The sequence below is a fragment of the Polypterus senegalus genome, chromosome 5, assembly GCF_016835505.1.
Source record: "Polypterus senegalus isolate Bchr_013 chromosome 5, ASM1683550v1, whole genome shotgun sequence".
In the NCBI taxonomy this organism is placed as follows: Eukaryota; Metazoa; Chordata; class Cladistia; order Polypteriformes; family Polypteridae; genus Polypterus; species Polypterus senegalus.
In genome coordinates, this window is record NC_053158.1 from 109,304,968 (window position 1) to 109,330,873 (window position 25,906).

At 39.7% G+C, this 25,906-nt stretch overlaps 1 protein-coding gene across 2 annotated transcripts in view; it reads right to left on the minus strand.

The window, feature by feature from the left end:
- Window positions 1-25,822, minus strand: part of faim2a (Fas apoptotic inhibitory molecule 2a) — a 113,567-nt gene extending 87,745 nt beyond the window's left edge. Inside the window, exon 1 of one of the 2 annotated variants that reach the window (XM_039753224.1) lies at window positions 25,231-25,822. In XM_039753224.1, coding sequence (XP_039609158.1) covers window positions 25,231-25,254 — 24 coding nt within the window. In that variant the 5' untranslated portion in view covers window positions 25,255-25,822. The remainder of the gene's footprint in view (window positions 1-25,230) is intronic. The other variant, XM_039753225.1, reaches the window with a different exon arrangement.
- Window positions 25,823-25,906: the final 84 nt, after the last annotated feature.

The following is a 25,906-nucleotide window of genomic DNA, read 5'->3' on the forward strand; positions in this document are numbered from 1 at the left end:
CGGTTGTCGAAAGGTGTAAAATATTTGGCCATTTCGGTACACTCGAAAGCGACAACCGAACAATTCAGCGGCAGCCATCAACTCACATGCAGATGCATAGGAGAAGGGCTTAAGCATTTCACTCTTATAGGGCTCCTGTGTAGTATACAGTAATCCTTCGCTATATCGCGCATTGACTTTCACTCTATCGCGTATTTTAAATGTAAGCACATCTAAATATATATCACAGATTCTTCGCTGGTTCGCGGATTTCTGCAGACAGTGGGTCTTTTAATTTATGCTACACGCTTCCTCAGTTTGTTTGCCCTGTTGATTTCATACAAGGGACGCTATTGGCGGATGGCTTAGAAGCTACCCAATCAGAGCATGTATTACATATTAACTAAAACTCCTCAATGCTATAAGATATGCATCCCGCGCGGAGCTTGATTGTTTGCTTGTCTCTGCCTCTCTCTCACCCTCTCTGACATTCTCTGCGCCTGACGGAGGGGCTGTGAGCAGAGGTGCTGTTTGCTTAAAAGATACTGACGCTCCTCTAAAAAAATGCCGCTTTATTGCGGTGCTCAGCATATTTAAAAGCACAAAAGCACACGTATTGATTTTTTGATTGTTGCTTTAATCTCGCTCTCTCTCTGACGTTCTCTGCGCCTGACGGAGGAGATGTGAGCAGAGGGGCTGTTTGCACAGAGGCTGTTTGCTTAGAAGATACTAACACTCCTCTAAAAATGCCACGGCAAACTTAAAAGCACAAGTATTGATTTTTTTATTGTTTGCTTTTCTTTGCGAGCGCGAGCTCTCTCTCTCCCTCTGACATTCTCTGCTCCTGAAGAGAAGAAGATCTATTTGCATTCTTTTAATTGTGAGAAAGAACTGTCATCTCTGTCTTGTCATGGAGGACAGTTTAAACTTTTGACTAAAGGGTGTTATTTCATGTCTAGAGGGCTCTAATAATGTTAACAGTGTGGGAGAGTTTATAAGGGCTTAAAATATATAAAAATAACTACACAAACATATGGTTTCTACTTCGCGGATTTTCGTCTATCGCGGGGGGTTCTGGAACGCAACCCCCGCGATCGAGGAGGGATTACTGTAATTATCTCCTGTACCGTCATCAGTCCACACCTTGAACCTGTCCCAGTCATTCAATACATAAGACACAATGTTCCTCCGGATATCAAGAGTGAGCCTGATATGGCCGTGCAATATGTAACAAAGAGAATGGAAAAGGTAGGTGCCATCTCCGGGCATGGAAACCACTCAGTAATTGACAGTTCTTTGATCGATGGTGATCACCTCGATAGACATGTTAATGAGGGTACGGTTGGAATGATAAAGGAAATGGGTACCTGAACAATGTAAAGTAAGTCTAAAATACCTACACAATAACTATAATCATAATAAATGAACAATAAAACAGCGGAGAAGCCGTGGATTAAATAAAAAGGCTGTAGTTATCTGCAGGGAGACGTGAATTCCGTGGCAAAGCAAGGAAGGCAATGTAGAGACTGGAGCGACAGACAGCCTTATATAGGCAGGCAGCCAACAACGTGGGAGGAGTTGGGATGGGGACCCAACGCTGCACACACGGTGACCGAGCTGCAGGCTATGGACGTATATATGTACGTAAGTAGGATTCAGTTAGCGCTGGGAACCCGCGTACCAAATTTCTTGAAGATGGGCCCATCAGTAACAAAGACCGTTGAAATGTTCAATATGGCGGCCGAAAGTGGCATCATACCACCGAAATAAGTACAGTACATTGGTTTCGGTTAGCGCAGGGAAGCCGCCTACCAAATTTTGTGAAGATGGGGCAATGAATAAGAAAGTTCAACATGTTCATGGTAGACTTATCTAACTGTAAAATGATTTTGATAAATGTTTATGCACCTAATGTTGATGATAAGGAATTTATACAAAATTTATTTGCATCCATTCCCAATCTGAACACTCATAAAGTTATAATGGCTGGGGACTTTAATTGCGTTTTAAATCCACTTTTAGATAGGACTTCCTCCACAGGGGGAACGCATCTAACACTGCAAAGGTAATTACAAAGTTTATAACTGATCACAACTTACCAGATCTCTGGAGGTTTTTAAACCCAAATTCAAGAACATATTCTTTCTACTCACCAGTACATCATTGCTACTCAAGGATTGATTACTTCTTTATAGACAATAACTTCTTGCCTAAGATTAAATCTTGCAAATACGATGCTATTGTTATTTCGGACCATGCACCTATGATCTTGGAGCTGAAATTACTAAACCCCATACACTCACCCCGAGATGGCCTCAACCCGCTTCTATTAGCAGACGAGAACTGTACAGAATTTATATCCAAACAAATCAAATTCTTTCTAGAGACAAATACATCCCCGAGATCTCTGCAGGAATACTCTGGGAAACTCTTAAGGCCTTCTTAAGAGGACAGATTATCTCATATCTTTCCCACAGAAATAAATCCAAAGTGAAGAAAGTAGCAGAGATAAAAAGCGAAATTACTAAAATAGATGAAGAACATGCCAGACTACCAAGCGAGACTCTACATAGGAGGAGGCAGGCTCTACATTCAGAATTAAACCTCTTGACAACTAAAGAAACTGAACAACTAATTTACAAATCCAGACATCATTACTATGAACATGGAGAGAAAGCTAATAAGCTTTTAGCTCAACAAATTCACAAGCAAGAAGTGCAACGCAATCTCGTAATCACTAACACGAACGGAGATAAAATCATCGAACACAAAAATATAATGCACACTTTCAGAGACTACTATAAATCCCTATATACTACTGAGTTTAAAGAAGACAATATACAATCTAATGCATTTCTGGATACATTACAGATACCACAAATGACGCTTTTAGTGTGGAGGAACTTGATAAACCTCTGGCATTATCAGAATTACTAGATGCTATAAAGTCACTCCAAGGTGGAAAAGCAGCAGGCCCTGATGGCTACCCTGCAGAGTTTTACAAGAAATTCTCCGCTCAGCTAGCTCCCTCCTATTAGCAACATTTACAGAAGCCAGAAATAACCAATTTATTCCACAAACCTTTTGCCAAGCATTAATCACTGTCTTTCCAAAACAAAATAAGGACTTATTACAATGTGCATCATACAGACCAATTTCACTTCTGAATAATGACGTTAAAATACTCTCTAAAATCATAGCCAGAAGGATGGAGAAAGTGCTCCCTCGGTAATATCACAAGACCAAACTGGATTTATTAGGGGCCCGACACTTATCTTCAAATCTTCGACGCCTGTTTAATGTAATATACTCACCAACTAAATCAAACACCCCAGAAATATTATTATCATTGGATGCAGAAAAAGCATTCGACATGATTGAATGGAAATACCTTTTTACTACATTGGAGAAGTTTGGGTTTGGCCCGAACATTTGTGCATGGATTAAATTACTGTATACCAACCCAGAAGCTTCAGTTTGCATCAATAACATTGGTCAGACTACTTTAAACTAGAACGTGGCACTAGACAAGGATTCCCCTTGTCACGCTGCTGTTGTGATTGCCATTGAACCACTGGCAATACATTGTCGAAATACTGATCAGATAAAGGGGATTAGCAGAGAAGGACTGGAACAGAAAATCTCATTATATGCAGATGATATGTTACTGTATATTTCGGACCCAGAAAATTCCCAGATCTCTGGTCTCAGAATTAATCTGAATGAAAGTGCACTCTTTCCAGTGAATTCTCAAGCATATAATATTAGATTAGATACCCTACCTTTTATCATTGCAGAACAGTTTAAATACCTAGGGGTAAACATCACAAGTACAAACCGGATTCCAAATAAGTTGGGACACTATACAAATCGTGAATAAAAACTGAATGCAATGATGTGGAGGTGCCAACTTCTAATATTTTATTCAGAATAGAACATAAATCACGGAACAAAAGTTTAAACTGAGAAAATGTATCATTTTAAGGGAAAAATATATTGATTCAGAATTTCATGGTGTCAGCAAATCCCAAAAAAGTTGGGACAAGGCCATTTTCACCACTGTGTGGCATCTCCCCTTCTTACAACACTCAACAGATGTCTGGGGACCGAGGAGACCAGTTTTTCAAGCTTAGAAATAGGAATGCTCTCCCATTCTTGTCTAATACAGGCCTCTAACTGTTCAATCGTCTTGGGCCTTCTTTGTCGCACCTTTCTCTTTATGATGCGCCAAATGTTCTCTATAGGTGAAAGATCTGGACTGCAGACTGGCCATTTCAGTACCCGGATCCTTCTCCTACGCAGTCATGATGTTGTGATTGATGCAGAATGTGGTCTGGCATTATCTTGTTCAAAAATGCAGGGTCTTCCCTGAAAAGATGACGTCTGGATGGGAGCATATGTTGTTCTAGAACCTGAATATATTTTTCTGCATTGATGGTGCCTTTCCAGACATGCAAGCTGCCCATGCCACACGCACTCATGCAACCCCATACCATCAGAGATGCAGGCTTCTGAACTGAGCGTGGATAACAACTTGGGTTGTCCTTTCCTCTTTGGTCCGGATGACATGGCGTCCCAGATTTCCAAAAAGAACTTGAATCGTGACTCGCCTGACCACAGAACAGTCTTCCATTTTGCCACACTCCATTTTAAATGATCCCTGGCCCAGTGAAACGCCTGAGCTTGTGGATCTTGCTTAGAAATGGCTTCTTCTTTGCACTGTAGAGTTTCAGCTGGCAACGGCGGATGGCACGGTGGATTGTGTTCACTGACAATGGTTTCTGGAAGTATTCCTGAGCCCATTCTGTGATTTCCTTTACAGTAGCATTCCTGGTTGTGGTGCAGTGTTGTTTAAGGGCCCGGAGATCACGGGCATCCAGTATGGTTTTATGGCCTTGACCCTTACGCACAGATTTTGTTCCAGATTCTCTGAATCTTCGGATGATGTTATGCACAGTTGATGATGATAGATGCAAAGTCTTTGCAATTTTTCGCTGGATAACACCTTTCTGATATTGCTCCACTATCTTTCTGCGCAACATTGTGGGAATTGGTGATCCTCTATCCATCTTGGCTTCTGAGAGACACTGCCACTCTGAGAAGCTCTTTTTATACCCAATCATGTTGCCAATTGACCTAATTAGTGTTAATTGGTCTTCCAGCTCTTCGTTATGCTCAAATTTACTTTTTCCAGCCTCTTATTGCTACTTGTCCCAACTTTTTTGGGATTTGTTGACACCGTGAAATTTTGAATCAACATATTTTTCCTTTAAAATGATACATTTACTCGGATTAAACATTTGATCTGTCATCTACGTTCTATTACAAATAAAATATTGACATTTGCCATCTCCACATCATTGCATTCAGTTTTTATTCACAATCTGTTTAGTGTCCCAACTTTTTTGGAATCCGGTTTGTAAACATAAAGCTCTATATCAACAAAATTTCGCCTGCATGGAAAAAATTAAACAAGACTTGCATAGATGGTCAACTCTTCATCTCACTCTAGCTGGAAGAATTAACACTGTTAAGGTGAATATTCTTCCTAAGCTCCTTTTTTTATTTCAAAACATCCCAATATACATTAATAAATCATTCTTTAAGCAATTAGATTCAACAATAACCTCCTTTATTTGTAATTCAAAACATCCACGCATCAAAAGAGCGACCCTACAAAGACAAAAGGCAGAAGGTGGCATGGCTCTACCTAACTTCCAGTTTTATTACTGGGCAGCAAATATACAGGCGATAAGAACCTGGACACAAATAGAAGAACATACACAGGCTTGGACCACAATAGAAATAAAATCCTGTAGTACTACTTTGTATTCCTTGCTCTGTGCTCCAATAAACACACGTTATCGGCAATACACTAATAACTCAATTGTGCTCCACTCACTTAAAATCTGGAACCAATGTAGAAAGCATTTTAAGACGGAGAAGCTTCTATCTGTGGCACCCCTGCAAGAGAACCACCTCTTTCAACCTTCACAAACATATGCAACTTTTTAATATCTGGAAAAAATTTGGAATTAATTTGCTTAGAGATCTTTATATAGACAACGTCTTTGCATCCTATGAACAATTACATTCCAAATTTAACATTCCAGCTACACATTTCTTTCACTATCTTCAAATCAAGAACTTTGTTAAACAGAACCTTCCAGATTTTCCTCATCTTGCATCCTCATCCATGCTGGAAAAAATATTGCTCAATCTCAAGGAATTAGACTCCATCTCTACAACATATAAAATCATTTTACAATCCCTCCCTTTCAAAGATCCAAGAGGACACTGGGAAAAAGATCTCTCAATTAATATATCAGAAAAGGAGTGGAAAGTAGCAATGCAGAGAATTCACTCGAGCTCCAGATGCGCAAAGCATACAATTATACAACTCAAAATTATATATCAAGCACATCTGTCTCGACTAAAACTCTCCAAAATGTTTCCATGGCATGATCCAACCTGCGAACGTTGCAACCAAGCCCCAGCCTCACTGGGTCACATGTTCTGGGCCTGCACCAAATTAACATTACAGTAATCCCTCGCTATATCGCTTCGACTTTCGCGGTTTCACTCTATCCCGGATTTTAAATGTAAGCACATCTAAATATATATCACAGATTTTTCGCTGGTTCGCGGATTTCTGCAGACAGTGGGTCTTTTAATTTATGCTACACACTTCCTCAGTTTGTTTGCCCTTTTGAATTTATACAAGGGACGCTATTGGCGGATGGCTTAGAAGCTACCCAATCAGAGCATGTATTACATATTAACTAAAACTCCTCAATGCTATAAGATATGCATCCCGCGCGGAGCTTGATTGTTTGCTTGTCTCTGCCTCTATCTCACCCTCTCCGACATTCTCTGCGCCTGACGGAGGGGCTGTTTGCTTAAAAGATAGTGACGCTCCTCTAAAAAAATGCCGCTTTATTGCGGTGCTCGGCATATTTAAAAGCACAAAAGCACACGTATTGATTTTTTGATTGTTGCTTTAATCTCGCTCTCTCTCTCTCTTTCTGACGTTCTCTGCGCCTGACGGAGGAGATGTGAGCAGAGGGGCTGTTTGCACAGAGGCTGTTTGCTTAGAAGATACTAACGCTCCTCTAAAAATGCCGCGCAAACTTAAAAGCACAAGTATTGATTTTTTGATTGTTTGCTTTTCTTTGCGAGCACTCGCTCTCTCTCTCTCCCTCTGAAATTCTCTGCTCCTGAAGAGAAGAAGATCTATTTGCATTCTTTTAATTGTGAGAAAGAACTGTCATCTCTGTCTTGTCATGGAGGACAGTTTAAACTTTTGACTAAAGGGTGTTATTTCATGACTAGAGGGCTCTAATAATGTTAACAGTGTGGGAGAGTTTATAAGGGCTTAAAATATATAAAAATAACTACACATATGGTTTCTACTTCGCGGATTTTCGTCTATCGCGGGGGGTTCTGGAACGCAACCCCCACGATCGAGGAGGGATTACTGTATTCTGGACAAAAATTTTTAATTACCTTTCAGACAGCCTTGGACTCACAATCCCTCCTAACCAATTAACAGCTGTGTTTGGGGTTCTTCCACAGGGGCTTAAAGTGGAGAAAGACAAACAAACTGTGATTGCATTCACTACGCTCTTAGCACGCAGACTCATTCTGCTAAACTGGAAGAACCCAAACTCTCCTCTTTTAAGTCAGTGGGAAACCGATGTGTTATATTATTTGAAATTGGAAAAAATCAAATACTCAGTTAGAGGATCTGTACAGACTTTTTTCAAAACATGTCAGGATCTAATCAGTAATATTTTAAAATAAGTTCATAAAGCACAGAGAATTTATTAATTTAGGTATGTTTACAAGTCTTAAATTTTACGCCGTTTGGCTTGCTCTCTCTCTCAGGGGTGGGGATCGATCTGTTCTTAACTCAATTTTTCTTTTTGTAAAAACTTGATTGCTTTGTATGGATTGTAATAAAATTAATAAAATAAAAAAAAAAAGAAAGTTCAACATGGCGAACATTGTCAACCGTTATGACCGTTACACATAAAATTTTGAAATGAAACCTGCTTAAAATTTGTAAGTAAGCCGTAAGGAATGAGCCTACCAAATTACAGCCTTCTACCTATACGGGAAGTTGGAGAATTAGCGACGTTGGAAAGTTCAATATGGCGGCCAACAGTGGTGTCATACCACCGAAATAAGTACGTACATCGGTTTTGGTTAGCACAGGGAAGCCACCTACCAAATTTCGTGAAGATGGGGTCAGCCTTCTACCTACACGGGAAGTTGGAAAATTAGTGATGTTGAAAAGTTCAATATGACGGCCGACAGTGATGTCATACCATCAAAATAAGTACGTACATCGGTTTCAGTTAGCGCAGGGAAGCCGCCTACCAAATTTCGTGAAGATGGGGCCATAAATAAGAAAGTTCAACATGGCGGACGTTGTCGACTGTTATGACCGTTACGTGTAGAATTTCGAAATGAAACCTGCTTAATTTTTGTAAGTAAGCTGTAAGGAATAAGCCTGCCAAATTTCAGCCTTCTACCTACACGGGAAGTTGGAGAATTAGTGGTGAGTGAGGGCTTTGCCTTTTATTAGTATACAGTAGATTACATTATTTCACCAATTAATAATTTCCATTTGTTTGTGCGAATGTGATCTGTACTTTTTTTTGACACTTTCAAATTTTAGTACTGTCATATTTTTGACCTTGCTCTGCATGTGTATCGCACAAAGGTTTTTTTTTTGAGCCTTTTGAATTCCACTGCTTTCATAATCTGAATCCAGCTCTGCATGTGTATGGCGCCAACGTTTTTGAACGTCTTTATGAAGTTCTACTGTGTCTTTTACTCTTTGTCTTTTATTTCTGACCCCGTTTGGACCTGCAAGGTTTTCAATTCCACTTGTTCCGTGCTGATTATTATTAGTTCCTTGCTTAGGTCACCGTCTCACAGGAACATGCTTCATTTGGATGTCGATATGACGTGACTTGACCGTGTCATGGGAAGTGAAAGTGTCTCTGCCACTCTGAAGTTTCTTTCTTCAGAAGATCACGTCCTGTTGCAAGCTTTTCTTTTATAATAGGGTGGTCCAGTGCCATTTAACCCATTACAATGGCAATTGAGCATCACAGTGAAACCTATTCATTGGATATGGCATGTTTACCAGCCCATTTGACCCATGAACTCACTTTGGGCACGCAAATCTCAGCTGCAACATGAAATAGGAATCTTGTCACAAATCTACGAAAATAAGGGTGGCAAAAATGTTGCACAACTCTCTACAATGCCTGTTAAACATCAAAGTTAATACTAATAATTAAAAATGGGAATGTGACAAATTTGCCACCTGTCTGAGACAGGTAGTAACATTGGTCTGTGCAAAGATCAACTGCAGTTTAACAAAGGCATGTGCATTTTCTCAAAACTGTGACGACTAGGGCAGTCCAACACCATTTAACCTTTTACACTGCCCATTAAATATCACAGTTAATTTCCTTCGTTGCCAAGTTTGCCAGTCAGTCTGACCAATGTAACTGCACAATTAAATTTTTCAAATAAAGAGCTCTTTTTAGTGTTAGTGATGCACGTTAATATCTTTTTATGCTGCAGAATATTTTGACTAGCTCTTAATGATACATAACTTGTGCAAAGCAGTTACTTATCTAAGTGAAAAACTGGCTGGAAGCAAATAACTTCAGGCTCATGTGAAATGGTCACGTTCTCCCCATATCTCCGTGGACTTTACGCTAGACCTCCCAAAGACTTGCAGGTGAAATAAATAGAAGGTCCAATGGTGCACCCCTGTGATGAATTAGCGTCAAAGCCAGGGCTGATTGCTCACAGATGTTCACTAAATGCTGCTAGGGAAAACTCCAGTCCCCGAGACCTCCAGTTAGATCACAAACATGTGACACTGAGGTGGCAACTGAGCCGACGATGAAAGCTTTAACCCGTATATATGGAGATGGATTGCCGTCAAAAAGTATCTCCATCGTTCCACCTTTGTGGCACATGCGTAGTAACAAAAACCTATTGTTTCTTCTTCTATAGAGAATGCCTTGTACATCCAGTAACATAATTTTGACAGTTTGTTCACGCTTGACAACTGTACTCGTAATTTTTAGAAGTGTAATTTTCAGAAGCACAAGCATATTTTTTTAGAAGCAAGCGTAATTTTCAGAAGTGCAAGCATAATTTTCAGAAGAAAGCACAACTTTCATAAGTGCAAGTGTAATTGACACATGTGAAATGTAAATTTGACTTAAATTATTACGAGTTACTTTTGACAGAAATCTTACTCCAAAGAAATGAATCTGTTAAATTATGACTTGCAGTAAAATTACATAAAGAAAATACAGAGTGAGGTGCAAGTTTGCTGGCTGGTGGTGGGGATCTACCTAGCAATGGGTTTAAGGCAGCCTTTGCATCAATGCCAATCAGACACTCACAGTCAGAAAACTTAAGAAGAAGACTGTTGGTGAGGTCGAGGAAAGAGGAGGGGTGATACAGGGCATAGCCATTGGCGGAAACGAAGAGTAATATACAATCTCCTAGCTCAGATTTCAAGTAACAAAATCAGCCCATGTTGTCACTACCTGCTTCCAAACCCTTAATTTGTAAGGTGCAGCACACTTGAATTAGAACACACACATCTTTTAGTGCGAGCAGAAGAGGATGCCATAACCCTGTTGAGCTTATTATTACAGCAGGAGACTTCTGCGGCCAACAGGTGCGACTCCTGAATTAAACCCATGTCTACGTGGTGACGGTGGGAGAGTTTGAGAAAGCAAACTCACCACTGACCTGAGTTCAGGGCCATTATGTTCTATGAAATAATGTTAACCTTTCAGTAATTAGCCTGAGAAAAGAGATTGGCAGAAGATAGAGCAGAACAACAAAAAATGGAAGTAATAGTATGCTGTTGTGCAGCAATTGGTAAAGTCACAAACATAAAAACCAACAGTTACCCCAGCTCAGACTACCTTCCAAACCCACACCAACCGACCCCCAAACTACCCCCAGTGGCAGAGACACCACAATAAGTAAACGGATAAAAACAGAAGCAAGCAATAAATGGCCCAAACCACCACCAATACCCAAATATCCTGTCCCCAATTGATCCCCAAACCACCCCTGGAATCAGGCCTCCTAGGAGTGTAATAAAAAGAAATTACAAGAAAATGAAAGCAAAAAGAGAGGCCAAAAACCACCTACAACCCCGATCCTCATCCTCAGCTACATAATTAATGAAAAGGAATGAATTATATCTTGAAATAGAACCAAAAGAACCTGTAGAACAAAATAATGGAGGGAGAGGATTAACTGCGGCATCTGGCAACCCATGATGATGCTGAAGATGCCATCAGGCCCAAGCACCCCTGCCACTGCAAACCCATCAAATAAATAAACTACGCAGAAAGTCCCTCAATTCCATCTCAGTGTGTGGTAACATACAGTAGCATAACATCGACATCATCTGAAAAATATAAAGGACAGTTAAAAAAGTGATTCTAGCCAATACTAAAATCATTTGATGAATGACTGGTGAATGGTTGCTCTACAGCCAGAGCTTGAACTTGACCAACGATGTACAGAATACAACGTTGCAACAGAGAGTAAATGAAGAAACCCTGACAGTGTTAAAGTGTCAGTTAAAATAAAGTTGTCAAAACGCTGCAACTGCTTTAGAGGGTGAGTTGAACAGGTGAATTGCAGAACCGAGACTTATTTTCATCTTTGCAGCATAGAGCAAATATGACTAAAGACCGGCGAAACAAGCTTTCTGGGAAACTGGAGACATGGCCTCCTTCTCTGCATAGTAACTGAACTAAAATCCAAGAAGAAGTGGATCAATGAGCCTACAAAACTGATGTTTTGAACACATCGTGCCTCCAACAGTATTTGTTGGTGGTCCGAAAACCTCAGTAATTTTATTATAAAAATCTGCAGGTTTGCAGCATCAGCATGGCCACATGATTACATTTGATGAACCCGCATGATATCTGGGGCAAAGTTTGAGTGGTTTGAGAACTGCTTTTACCAAATTTGGGAGAGGAAGCCCCTACTTTAAGTCCAACAATTCTTAAATTATCTCTTCAAACCCTGTCTTCTTGATCGATCAGTTTGTCAGCAACCTCTTTATGGAGTGCCTTCATCTCCACATCTCAACAGGATACAGTGAATTATTGGGCTCAGGCATCCTTGATTAGTTTTGCCTGCTCCTCTTTAATAGCTTTCAGGTCGCCCCGTATTTCAGTGAAGTTGGTCTGCATTGAAGCATTCAGTGTGGTGGTGTGAGGAGATGATTTTTCATTGAGTCCCGTTGGTGTAAAAGTAAGATGGGAGAAAAATCGAAAGTGAGTTTTATTAGTGTGAGTGAACAGAACTCAAGCCCTTGCTAGCCACCACAGTGAATCATCACGTGACTTCCCTCTCCACTTTTGAAATAAAAAAATAAACATCTGACCTAGGCACATCTCTGAGTGCTTAAAATCAAAAAAGGGCACAGTATTGGCAATATCATTTGTTTCCCTTTTGAAATAAATAAATATTTTTGTCATATATGACCTTGGCACATCACAAAATTCATTTAACAGAATAATAAAAGAACTATCAACGCTATAAAAGCTTTCAGTGCACAAACCTATAATAAGTCATAACAGTAACTAACACACGATACCACATCTACTGCACACTGAGGGAACATAGTTTTTATTTTTAAAATCATAGGTATGGCTTTGTTACACATCACACATTATGTTGATATTATGACGTGTCTCACTACTGCGTGGCCTGTGGGGGTGGAGTTTTGGGAGGAAAGCACTTTGTGAGGGCTTTGTGAGAGGGGAGGTATGTGCAGTAAATAGCAGGAAGATGCAGAAGAGTGGAGAGCTGCCTGTTTTTTTATTTGGGGTTCCACGCTATAAACAGTGCCCTACTGCTTCTTGTCTGGGTCATAGGGACACCTCCAAAACAAAAAAAAGCCAGTTTGCATTTTAAAGATTGCCCAGGAGAAGCAGCTCCTGTGTATCTTATTCCACAGGTCATCACAGTATCATAGACTACCACCACTACTTCTAGACACACAACAACTCTTTGCATTATGGGTTGAATGTTGCTAGGCTATGCAGAGTGTTGCGTTCATGGTCTGTACTACTGTGGGAATTTCTGAAAAACTCATGAAATGTGTTTTTACTCAATATTTCTCTGTGTTTCAGCGCTCCAGACAAAAATTCACCTCAAGGAGACTGTGGTGCCTAAAAGAAAAAAAATTAGGAGCCAATAGCTTTGATTTATGTGCCAAATAACAAATGTGTACAAATCTCTTCTCTTTCTATCCTCCATGTATGTGTGCCTTTTTTCCTTCTCCTGTGCAATGTATCCTTACGTTGTTTTTATATCTGTCTTGATGATGTGCGTAACTTTCAAACTATGTATTGTCATTAAGAACAGTGTACTTTACTCAGGCTCTGACCGTGTGTCACAGACGATCAAAATGTCAGTGTCAGAGAGCCATCCAGTGTAATTTAGTCTTCTTTTACTCTTCTGTGAAGTGAGCAAAGATTTGAAACAGGGGTCAGGAAACTGCTGAAGTAATGGGCCTTCTGTGCCGATTGTGACAAAAGCCTCCAAGTTGAGACACCGAGTGAGTTTTTGCACTTTTGACGTGATTTTGTTCTGTATTGAAAAGCCATGTTAACACTGTGCTGCTGAAAAAGGCAGAACAAGCATGAGCGCAACAAGATGTAGAATATTTTGGAAATCTGTGCAATAAAGTCAGCAAGACTTCCCAGAAACTGTTGTTGATTTGCCCTTTAATTGTAATTTTTAATACATTTTACATGAGTCATCAGACTTTCCTATTACTTGTCTAGAATTTTACCAATAACATTAAAGTTGGCTTTAATGCAAGTAATTGTCATGAATCAGTGAGACCAAATCATATATGATAGTATGGAATTGATTATGCTTTCACTTATTTTTTCAAATTTTCATTGATCTACTGATAAAGACCTTCTTGGCCTTTGCACCAGGTATGTAGTGCTTGCTAATTCTGTGCTACCATAAAGATATGAAATATTTAATAATAAATGATTTACCTCATATTTCAAAACACTATCATAAGCCGAGCTACATGATTTATTTAACCCAATGGCTTATTAACGTCATTTTCCAATGAAATTTAGAACACCTCATTTCATAACTATTTTAAACTATTCCTTCCCATTATTTTTGTAGACACTGTTCTTCACATAAATTAGGTCTTCCTTCTGTGTCTTAATGAATGTATGTATACATTGCATCAAGTGGGGCACTCAACATCTGCACATCAGTAAAGGCGCATGAGTAAGACTGTTGAAAGGAAAGAACGTGGAAAATATCAAAAGAGCTACTATCAGGTACTCCAAAAACCTAAGGCCAGCGACACAGTGTATGACATTCAAATGGACAGCATGTCAAACAACTGCAGTTGCCAGATCTCATTGCTTTGATGATGTCAGATTACACAGCCGGAAATCAAACAGGATGATGAATTGAATGACTGCCTCACGAGCTCTCAACATGGCTTCAAATTTCCAATGTACAGTACCTCAAATTTGCTGCATTTTCACAACCTACTGATGTGCTGCCTGACAGCAGAGGTGGCCATACAAATTGTATCCAGTATGTCGAGTTCAGACACAGTCTTGGACAGACTTTTTCCTTTATTCCTTTCTGCTATAGATCGACACAAGAGACATTATAGTCCATTAACACAGTTTTTCTTTTTTTCCTTGTATCCACATTATGATTCCAGCTGAGCACACGTTGTCAACTCCTGCACACAAAGGAGCCTATTCCTACAAATTAAAACAAAAATCAAACCCAGCTGATTATGCTGTCATGAGTTGCTTGGGATTCACTAAGATAATGACAGCTATGGTGGGATGGGTCAAATATTAGACTAGTGCAATACAGTAATTTCCAGGAGTTGTAGAGTCAGCATTTTCTTACATATAGTTCCTAGTCAGCTTAGCTGTGAGAGAAGTTTCTGCAAATAACAGACACTATACACAGATAAGAGTTATTCAGTGAGCTGAACACCAGGCGTCTCACTAATCTTGTACTTTATTGTGGATGCATGCAAGAGGCTAAATAAAATAAGACAAAAGAACACAACACCAAAGTTTAAAAAATGCACTGATTAAGTTAGTAGTAGCGGTTTGTCCTTTGGATTTGCAGAGAACAAATTACTTGTTGAAGCAAGTGCTCATGAATATTTTACCCTTTTCTCTGGAGTTAATGTTTTCTGTTCTCCGACTGATAGCAATATACATTCTTAAAAAATGCAATTTGAAACTAATCCAATAAATAAAAATTACACATCATTAATAAACCTTTAATCAACACCACAGAACCATTACCACACACACAACACTAGGTTTAGAAGCAGGTTTATGTACAAATCATAAAGCTACAGTAGCCACTCATACTGACAACTACAGGATTGCTTTAGCATACAGTATATTACATACACATAATGCACATGTTGCATTGAATATATCACGTAACATTTATTGTTTACTAGTGTTTGTTGTTGGTGCTGGAGTTGAATTAGTGTTCCTAACATGTGGGAGGCATGCAAATAACTGTAAATGGCATTATACTATACACAAAACAAAAAATTACATTTTAAAACAACGTTGATTGACCTTCAAGGTCAAACACAATATTTGTTCAGTTCTAAACAATTTCTCTTATGATTCTCACTCTATTTCACACACCCCATCACCACTAGGCAGCATAAGTGGAGTTGACGTAAACACATTTAGAAAGAGAAGTGGAGGCTCTGTGGATTTTAACTTTTAGAAGAAGTTGTGGAAAGTCAAACATAAGTGTTGAAAAAAATGATATTGGCTTTTGCATCACTGATTTTTTGTTCAAATAAATAACTTAAAATCAACACTAAAAAATAAAAAATCAAACATTGTTATGGCAGCACCACTGAAATAGTGAAAATTGAATAGTGAATATTATTTGGAGTATTTTCCATTTACAAAAACTCTTCAAAGTTGCTTTTATAACAAAATGCATTTAAAATCAGTTTTGTCACCACATCATTTTGTCATGTTTCTGACATATGCTGATGTAAGATGAATCTTTGCATCAGTAAATTAATGAGTTATTAGCAGGTCAGTAACCTTTGCTGAAGAGTAATATTTAAATGGACAAGCCACAAACTACTGATGTCTGCATTTTCCAAATCTCTCCCTCCTTTTTTCCATTTTTTATACAAAAGTTTTCCCAACTTTAACGGTACCTTTATGAAATCAAACTTGTCACCTGAAGAGTATTACTGTTGTGGCCAAAAGTTTTGAGAATGAAACAAAGATTTATTTTCATAAAGTTTGCTGCCTCAGTTTTTATGATGGCAATAAAAATGAACTTAATCCCAAAAAAAAAACATTCCAAGAATGTCCAGCAAGCACCAGGACTGTCTCCTAAATATGATTCATCTGTGGGATCGGGGTACCACCAGTGCAGGGCTTGCTCAGGAATGGCAGCCGGCAGGTGTGAGTGCATCTGCATGCACAGTGAGGCTAAGACTTTTGGAGGATGGCCTGGTATCAAGTAGGGCAAGCAAAGAAGCCACTTCTCTCCAAGAAAAACATCAGGGACAGACTGATATTCTGCAAAAAAGTACAGGGATTGGACTGCAGAGGACTGGGGTAAAGTCATTTTCTCCGATGATCCCCTTTCCAATTGTTTGGGGCATCTGGAAAAAAAAAATTGTCCAGAGAAGAAAAGGTGAACACTACCATCAGTCCTGTGTCATGCCAACAGTAAAGCATCCTGAGCCCATTCATGTGAGGGGTTGCTTCTCAGCCATGGAAGTGGGCTCACTCACAATTTAGCCTAAGAACACAACGATGAATAAAGAATTATATCAAAACATCCTCTGAGAGCAGCTTATCCCAACCATCCAAGAACAGTGTTGATGAACAATGCCATTTCCGGCATGACGGAGCACCGTTCCATAAGGCAAAAGTGGTATGTAAGTGGATCAAGGAACAAAATATCGAAATTTTGGGTCAATGGCTAGGAAACTCCCCAGACCTTAATCCCATTGAGAACTTGCGGTCAGTCTTCAACAGGCGGGAGGCCAAACAAAAACAAAAACCCACAAATTCTCACAAACTGATTGATTATACAAGAATGGGCTGCCATCAGTCAGGATTTGGCTCAGAAGTTGATTGACAGTATGCCAAGGCAAACTGCAGAGGTCTTGAAAAAGAATAATAATACATTTATTTATATAGCGCCTTTCCCATGCTCAAGGCACTTACAGAATATAAGAAAGAACGGCAGGGTATACAGTATATAGCATAGTACAAAGCAAATAAAGAAGAGTAAGACAGTAAATTCAGAGAAAGCCTAACAGACAACAGAATTGATGTCTAGCACACACACACAGGTTACATGAGCATCCTGACAGAGAGGTAAACTGAGAGAAGGGGAATTAAGTCAAGCAGAGCTAAAAGCCTTCCTGAACAGATGAGTTTTGAGTTGTTTTTTAAAAAAATTCATGGGAGTCAGCTGACCTGATTAATTTCGGTAGGTCATTCCACAGTCTGGGCGCTATACAGCTGAAGGCCCTGTCACCCATGGAGTGTAGATTAGTGTGGGGCACAACAAGATTGCCAGAATCAGAGGACCTTAGTGAGCGGGCAGGCACATAGTGATGGAGAAGGTCACTGATGTAGTTTGGCACGAGGTTATTTAAGGCTTTGTAGGTTATTAGTAGGATTTTATATTCGATTCTGTAAGACACAGGGAGCCAGTGAAGACGGAGCAGGATGGGTGTGATGTGCTCGCTGCTGCTGGTTCGAGTAAGGACTCTTGCAGCCGAGTTTTGAATAAGCTGGAGCTGTGATATAAGATTAGATGGGGCACCTGCCAACAGCGAGTTACAATAATCTATGCGGGATGTGATAAAAGCATGGACAAGTTTCTCAGCATTACAAAAGGACAGGAAGGAGCGAACACGGGATATGTTACGGAGGTGAAAGTAAGAAAGTTTCTTAATGTGATTTATGTGGGTGGAGTAAGAAAGGGAGGAATCAAAAATGACACCAAGATTCTTTGCAGTAGAGGCAGGTCTGATGAGATCAACCAAGATGGACTGGGAAGGAGCTCATTTTATTAAGTTGCATTTTAGTCCCAATTTGCAGGAGTTCAGTTTTGTTGCAGTTTAATTTTAAAGAGTTCTGCTCCATCCAGGTTTTAATTTCACTAAGGCAGGTTGTGAGCTGAGAAAGCTCTGATGAAGTTCCACTTTTAACACTGAAATAGAGTGGAGTATCATCTGCATAAAAATGATAGCCCAGTCCATAGCTATGAATAATATGGCCAAGAGGAAGCATATAAATACAGAAGAGAAGAGGGCCGAGGACAGAGCCCTGAGGAACTCCTTGTGTGACTGGCGCCGAGCTGGATCTGCTGTTGCCAAGACTAACAAACTCTTGCCTATCAGTCAGATAGGACTTGAACCACTGGAGGGCAGTGCCAGAGATATCCAGCATGTTCTCCATTCTGAACAGTAGAATGGCATGTCTGACAGTGTCAAATGCTGCACTGAGGTCTAACAGAATTAATATGCTGGCTTGTCCAGAGTCTTCTGCCATAAACAAATCACTGATTACCTGATGCAGAGCAGTTTCACAGCTGTGCCGCACCCTGAAACCAAACTGAAAGGGTTCCATCAAGTTATTAGTGGTTGAGTGGGGAGCTGGGAGGCTACAACACGCTCAAGAGCTTTTGACAGGAAAGGTAAGTGGGAAATAGGCCGGAAATTGTCAGCATCCAGAACAGACTTTTTTTTTTAACATTGGGGTTACAGAAGCGATTTTAAAAGTGAGCGGCACAGAGCCTGTGTCAAGGGATAAGATTATTGTTGTAACAGTCGGGATTATGGCATGAAGGCAGGATTTAAGTAGTGTGCGGAGGATGGGGTCCAGTACACAAGTAGTCGGTCTCATCTTACAAAGCAGGCCATTAACAAAAGCAGATGTGACTGGTGAGAACTTAGAGAGGGAGCTGGATGGAGTGGGAAAGCAGGTGTTGAACAACAGGTGATGTATTTGTTAGTTGAATTATTTAGATCTTTAATTTTGTTATGGAAAAAAGTGGAGGAAATCCTCACAGACTTCAGTAGAAGAGATAGTTGGGCCAGATGCGGGTTCGAGTAGTTTATTAACTACAGAAAACAAAACCCTTGGGTTATTGTGGCCACTTTCTATTATTCTGCCATAGTGGGTGTTCTTTGCAGCAGTTAGTGCTTCTCTGTAAGCTCTTTGGTGGTCAGAGAAAGCCTTGATGTGCACGGTCAGGCCAGTCTTAGGCCTTGTTCACACGGGCGTTAAAATCGAGTGTTTTTTTTGCGTTTGTAGCGTCCGGTGAGCGCGGATCAAGCGCCGAGTGTTTTCTACACGTAGGAGTCAATGAGAGTGTTCACACGGGCTTTGGTGACGTGCGTTTGTCCGGCAGCACGTTTATACGCCATCAAAAAAATGTTGCATGCAGCTTTTTCTTGCCGTTCAAAACCCAATGAACGCAAGGAAACCGCTTCTAGTTCGTTTTCTGCGCGTTTATTTTACACTTTGGAGGACCGGATATTTTTATGTTTTCATATACAACATATATATTTTCATATTGCTTATTTTATTGTCTCATGTAATTTGTAAACCATGAACCTATTAATTTATGTTCTAATATAATATTTCATAACGATTATGTAGGGGGGCAATCCATGGCGGGGGAGGGGCACTTCAGTGCATAACACCGGTATAAGCGCACACTCGACTACTGTTTCCTTACCTCAAAGTGACAAGTAGTCTTTCTTCGGGGCTAACACCAAGTCGCATATTGGTTGATTGGCGTGCAATGTGGCATTGCACCAGCTGCAGCAGACAATCAAAAGTGGAAACCGACATCCGACAGTAATTAAAAACTTGCTGAAATTTTCGCATTTCTTCATAAAGCACAAAAAAAAACTTCCTTTAACCCGACGTTGTGCAGTCAGAGGATGAACCCAGTAGCGGCGGAGATTTTTTCTCTCCCTACGTCGCCGTATTGCGAGTATTTTTAAAACCAGAAGATTAATATCTAACATAGCAAAATGGTCCATATTGAAAGGAGGCACCTCAAATAAAACGACAAGGGCTTTCATATCCAGTTCCCGACACTGCCTCCACAGGTTAACACACAAACTACAATTTGGGCTGCAGGCTGGTGTTAGACAGAGACAAACGAACGCCGGTGTAGAAGTCAATCGATCGCCGCCACAAAATGCAACATAAACGTCTAGGACGTTCAGAGCAAGTTCGTTTATCCAAAAACTTAACGCCCGTGTGAACAAGGCCTAATGTGACATTCTCTCAAGGCCTCAGCCAGCTGCTTTCATAGATCGTAATTCTGAATTATACCAAGGAGCTGAACGTTTAAAGGAAACCTCCTTATGTTTTAAAGGAGCTGTTTTATCTAATGCTGAATGAAGGTCTGAGTTATAGTGGTCAACAAGACTATCTAGTGTTGACGGAATAGGTGCAGACAGTAAAAGATCAGAAATGGATCCAGAATGGATAGATATGGACTCTATTCATAAACTTAATGGAATTGGCAATAAAAGCCTTTGAAATTTATGAAATGCTTGTAATTATCCTTCAGTATACCACAGAAACATCTGGAAAAAAAAAAGATCTAAGCCATGACTGTATTATTTCAAAATTTAAACAACCTTTGTTCTCTTATTTTCAAGGTGTGTCACATAAACGATCAGACTTACATTTTACTTACTTTACTTGGATACTTACTTATCCAAGTGATACAAAAACTGTTGAATAGGGAAAGTGTACTTGACAGCATAATCCTATCAAAATATTACTTCAGAACTGACAACATAGACAAGCCAACTGATCATATGGAGTTCAATTAAGGCCCTTAAATGGCTCCAGTTAACCAGTTCTTAGGAAAAAAAATGCGGAGCTACATGTTGGAAGGGCAGGTGGTTAAGGCAAGTATTAAATCTGTTTTCATTCTCAATCCCTTGGTTTGCGCCCAACAGCAACAAGCCTAAATCATGTATCAACACTTAATGGAGCAGCATCCCGTCATATTAGTGATTTAAAAATGTCAGCATGCAATACTGTTTTCAGACCACACCAGTACAAAATGCTCCACTGAGCATAACAGCGATAAGTGAGACTGCATCCCATTTGCATCAATATTCAAATATGCATAATATGAACTTTAATTTATGCATCATATGAGCTTTCACTAAGTTTATCACATTTTATTTGTTATACTAAATTTATTTTTGCTTCAAAAACTGCCAATGATAAAATATAGTGCGTTTGCTACAATTAAGCATGCAGTTAATGCAGCATAACCGTGTGTCTCAGCTTCCATTAAATGTATTACATGTCATAACAGGTTTGATAGATATATAGATAGATAGATACTTTATTAATCCCAAGGGGAAATTCACAACTTCTAGCAGCAGTATACTGATACAAAGAAACAATATTAAATAGTAATAAAAATGAAAAAAAATAAAAAAAAAAGAAAAATAAAAAAAGCAGACAATAACTTTGAGTAATGTTAGCATTTACTCCCCTGGGTGGAATTGAAGAGTCGCATAGTGTGGGGGAGGAACGATCTCCTCAGTCTGTCAGTGGAGCAGGACAGTGACAAAAGTCTTGTCACTGAAGCTACTCCTCTGCCTGGAGATGACACTGTTCAGTGGATGCAGTGGATTATTCATGATTGACAGGAGTTTGCTTAATACCCGTCGCTCTGCCACAGATGTTAAACTGTCCAACTTTAATCCTACATTGGAGCCTGCCTTCTTAACAAGTTTGTCCAGGCGTGAGGCGTCTTTCATCTTTATGCTGCCACCCCAGCACACCACCACGTAGATTAGGGTTTGCCTTGCACTTCAAATATGACGTGAACCACATGAATGTCTGGTCACCAAGGAAAATTCTGAAACACTAACAAAATAATTAGATTTTTGAATTGACCTATTGATTAGCTACAAGTAGAAAAGATAGATAGCAATATATTTTTAAATATGCTGCAATTTTTATTTTCTCACACCCATTGCAGCCAGGATAGGCACCTGCCCTGCACAGGATACTCCACTTAGAACAGTGGTACTCAAACCTAATCCTCGAGAGCTCCTGTGGTTGCAGGTGTATGGTCCAACCAGTTTCCCCTAGTCATTTCCCCTCTAATTGCAGATAATATTGTCTCATTGGCTTTATCAGACTGTGATCTCTGACAGCCCCTGGAAGAGTTTGCGGTTGAAATGTATTGCAGTTAAGAAGAAAACCATCACCCCCACAAAAAATGGCTTATTCTCTTCAGGTAGGGGATAAAGCAGTTTCTAAGACAGAAAGATTTCATGTAGTTTGGTTTCTTGATCACAAATGAGGGAAGTAATGAATGGAACATTGCTCAACAAACAAGGGCAATGTCAGAGGTTGTATGAATGTTGTTCCAGAGTGGGGTGGTGAAGTGGCACCCAAGTCCTCAGGTAAAGCCCATGTAAAGCAGTCAGTCTATTTAATCATCCTCAGCTAAAGGCAACATTCATACTGCAACTAAATTCCAACTATTGCATTCACATGTAAAGCAGATCCTACTATTTAAAGAATTGTGAACGCAAAAAAAAAAAACATTTTAAATAGTACTGAATCCAATAAAGATGAATGACTTGGTCCCACAGTCCAAAAACATGCAGGTTAGGTGCATTGGTGATTCTAAATTGTCCCTAGTGTGTGCGTGTGTCTGTGCGCGCCCTGCAGTGGGCTGACACCCTGCCCGGGGTTTGTTCCCTGCCTTGCGCCCTGTGTTGGCTGGGATTGGCTCCAGCAGACCCCCCGTGACCCTGTAGTTAGGATTTAGCGGGTTGGATAACATATGGCTGGATGGACTTGAATATGACGCCCACTTGAACAGTGATTGCCTGGAAATTAAGCACTGCAAAAATTATTTTAAGTCCTTGTTTATATATCCTGTGTCACAGGTCTGTGTTGAAAATCAAAAAGGATTATGTACCAACTCAGTGTGTCAATGGAAGGGGATTGGTCACCTGCTAATACAACTAAGTGCTATGTTTCCTGACAGAAGTGGCACACCTCAAAGAAGGTAGTGCAGTCAAACTTTAACACACGTAATTCAACACCCTCTCTTGATATTCTGAAATTACCAAACCAATGTTTTTCCTCAAAACTCTTCATGTCACACCTCAACCCGTCCTAGCTCCTCTCTTGTGCTCAATGGTTTATACATACAGAGATGGCAATGATATCACTGCTCAAAGCAACAGCCACCATCTTTGGTTTTCCCACTTCTAATACTTGTCATAATGAGCTGACTAATTCACAGATGCCCTGCATTGAAAACAATATTAACCTTTTGAGGTCTGAATATTTTTTCCAAAAAAAGTTTTCTGGAAGCACACAAGCAGTGGTTTCACACAGAAATCAAAATAAAACGTCTTGATATATGCTGTGGAAATCTGATGAATTAGAAGGTAAGTACATTCATTACAATCTGTACACAATTAGTTATCCACATATTTACCAGAACTGTAATATAAAAGATGCACAAAAGTATTCTATAAATAAACTGAATTACAATTTTTAGTAAATGTGTTCACGTCAGTATTCTCGGTCTTACTGCATTCTAGGCCAAATAATGACAGTATTATTATTTCAGTGTTATTTACTCATGTTATTTTCAAAGATTTATTTCTGGTGTAAAGAGAAATCACAAAGATAGATATACAAAATCTACTGTACATCGGCATGTCTGCACATCTTTCTGTCTCCTAAACCTTAATGTAAAAGGTGAAGAAATCCATGCCTCCAATAACTTACTCTCCCCACATGCAGTTTTTGGGTCACACGAAGCCGAAATTATTCTCACCAACACAGAGATATGGATGGGGTTCTAGGGAACATCATACAACATCACTTAAACTACCATTTGGGTGACTAAGCCAGTATACATAGGTTTCCATTTCATTGCTCTGTATATTTGCTTTCACTGAATACATTCTTAGACTATTTTCCTTCACTTTTAGGCCTTTAAAGCTTGCTCAGTCTTGGTTAACTTCGTCCCTATTTCTTTACATTTAGCATTTACTTCATGTTCTGTAACTTACTGGAAAACAACCTATAGTTTTCAAGTTTATCTGACATCTCCCTCAATATAGTAATTAATAATCAGTGCTCAGACCTCCTGTGGAATTCAAGTAAGTTAAATCTGGCCTTCACCCATTAAGCATTTTATCTATCACATGACAAAATTATTTAATGGGGAATGCAGCTGTCCAAGTGATGCATAAAGAAAACGATCTGAAATAACAGTGTTGAATAGGGAAAGTGTGCTGGGCAGCATAATCCTATCAAAATATTACTTAAGAACTAGCAGCATAGACAAGCCAACTGATCATATGGAGTTCAATTAAGGCCCTTAAATGGCTCCGGTTAACGTCTTCTCAGGGAAAAAAAAAAACGCGGAGCTTACATGTTGGAAGTCGCAAAAAGGGGCAGGTGGTTAAGGCAAGTTGTAAATCTGCCTCCGTTCTTAATCCCTTGGTTTGCCCCAACAGCAGCATGCGTAAATCAGGTATCAACACTTAATGGAGCGGCATCCCGTCATATTAGTGATTTAAAAATATCAGCGTGCAATACTGTTTTGATTAGAGGAAATGATTTTTAAAACAAAAAATAAATAAAATGTTCAGACTACACCAGTACAAAACCATATCGAATTGGCCCTTGCACGATCGGCTACAAAAGGTGGTATGTTTTTATGATTCATACAGACTAAGATTAGAGATGGCAGCGACCTAGAGACAACATCCAAGGCCCTCGTCGCCTCTAGTGCTCCTCTTGCTCACTTTATTGATGGTTCCCTTGATGCCAGGTTGAGGCACGCGTAGCACCGTTCTCCCACTATAGACAGCGAAGTGCACGTTTAAAGCGGTCCGTCTCCTTCTCGTATAACTGTGGTAGCTTTCGAGGACTTGCACCAGTCTTAGTTTATTTTGACCGTTATGAGCCGAAGATTCAACTTAAATTAAATGTATTTTTCTATAAACAATGCAATGCACTTATACTTAATTGATAATACAACAATTATTAAGCTAAGTCCTTTTCCCAACATTGGCCTATTTTTAAAACAAAAAAAATGTTACACCCTTACCTGTGCTGGATATACGTGCGACATTAAGCCAAATATACAATATAATTAGCAAATAGCTCAAGGACCGCTAACGACGCACGTCTACGCCGAAGCAAAGACTCCTGGGGAAAAGAGTTCTTTGCTTGGCGAGTTGGAGTCGCGCGAGATCTTGTTGGGAGTTTGGCAGCAGACGCGGCAGGTGTTACTACTAGATGACGGAATGGGAGATCATGGATATTTCTTTTGTTTTGTAGTTACCTCCCTGATTCGATTACCATCGCTTCAATTCCATATAGCATTGAGCAGATTTTACAATTAACGTTAATTTGTTTTAATTAAAAAGTATTGTTCTTTCTGATGCCTACTGCGTATGAATGACCAGTGTGAGCCCACAGACCATTGGACTTATTTATTAAAGGAAGAGAAATCGTTGAACACGAACGCTTCCACAGAAGTCAATGGGCACCTAAACACCAGGACTAGTTGCGTATTCCCTCGCCTTGTTCACTGTGTGGTTGCGTATTCCCTCGCCTTGTTCACTGTGTGGTTGCATCCTCCCTACGCTGGCTTCCTAAAGAGCCGTGGAACAGACGATCTGCCTCTGGAGGAGCACTCAGTCCTTGGCAACCTAAATTACTGCAGGGTTTAATTCAAAGCAATTTTACAATCAGTGCGTTATTCTTATTTTAATTGTTTA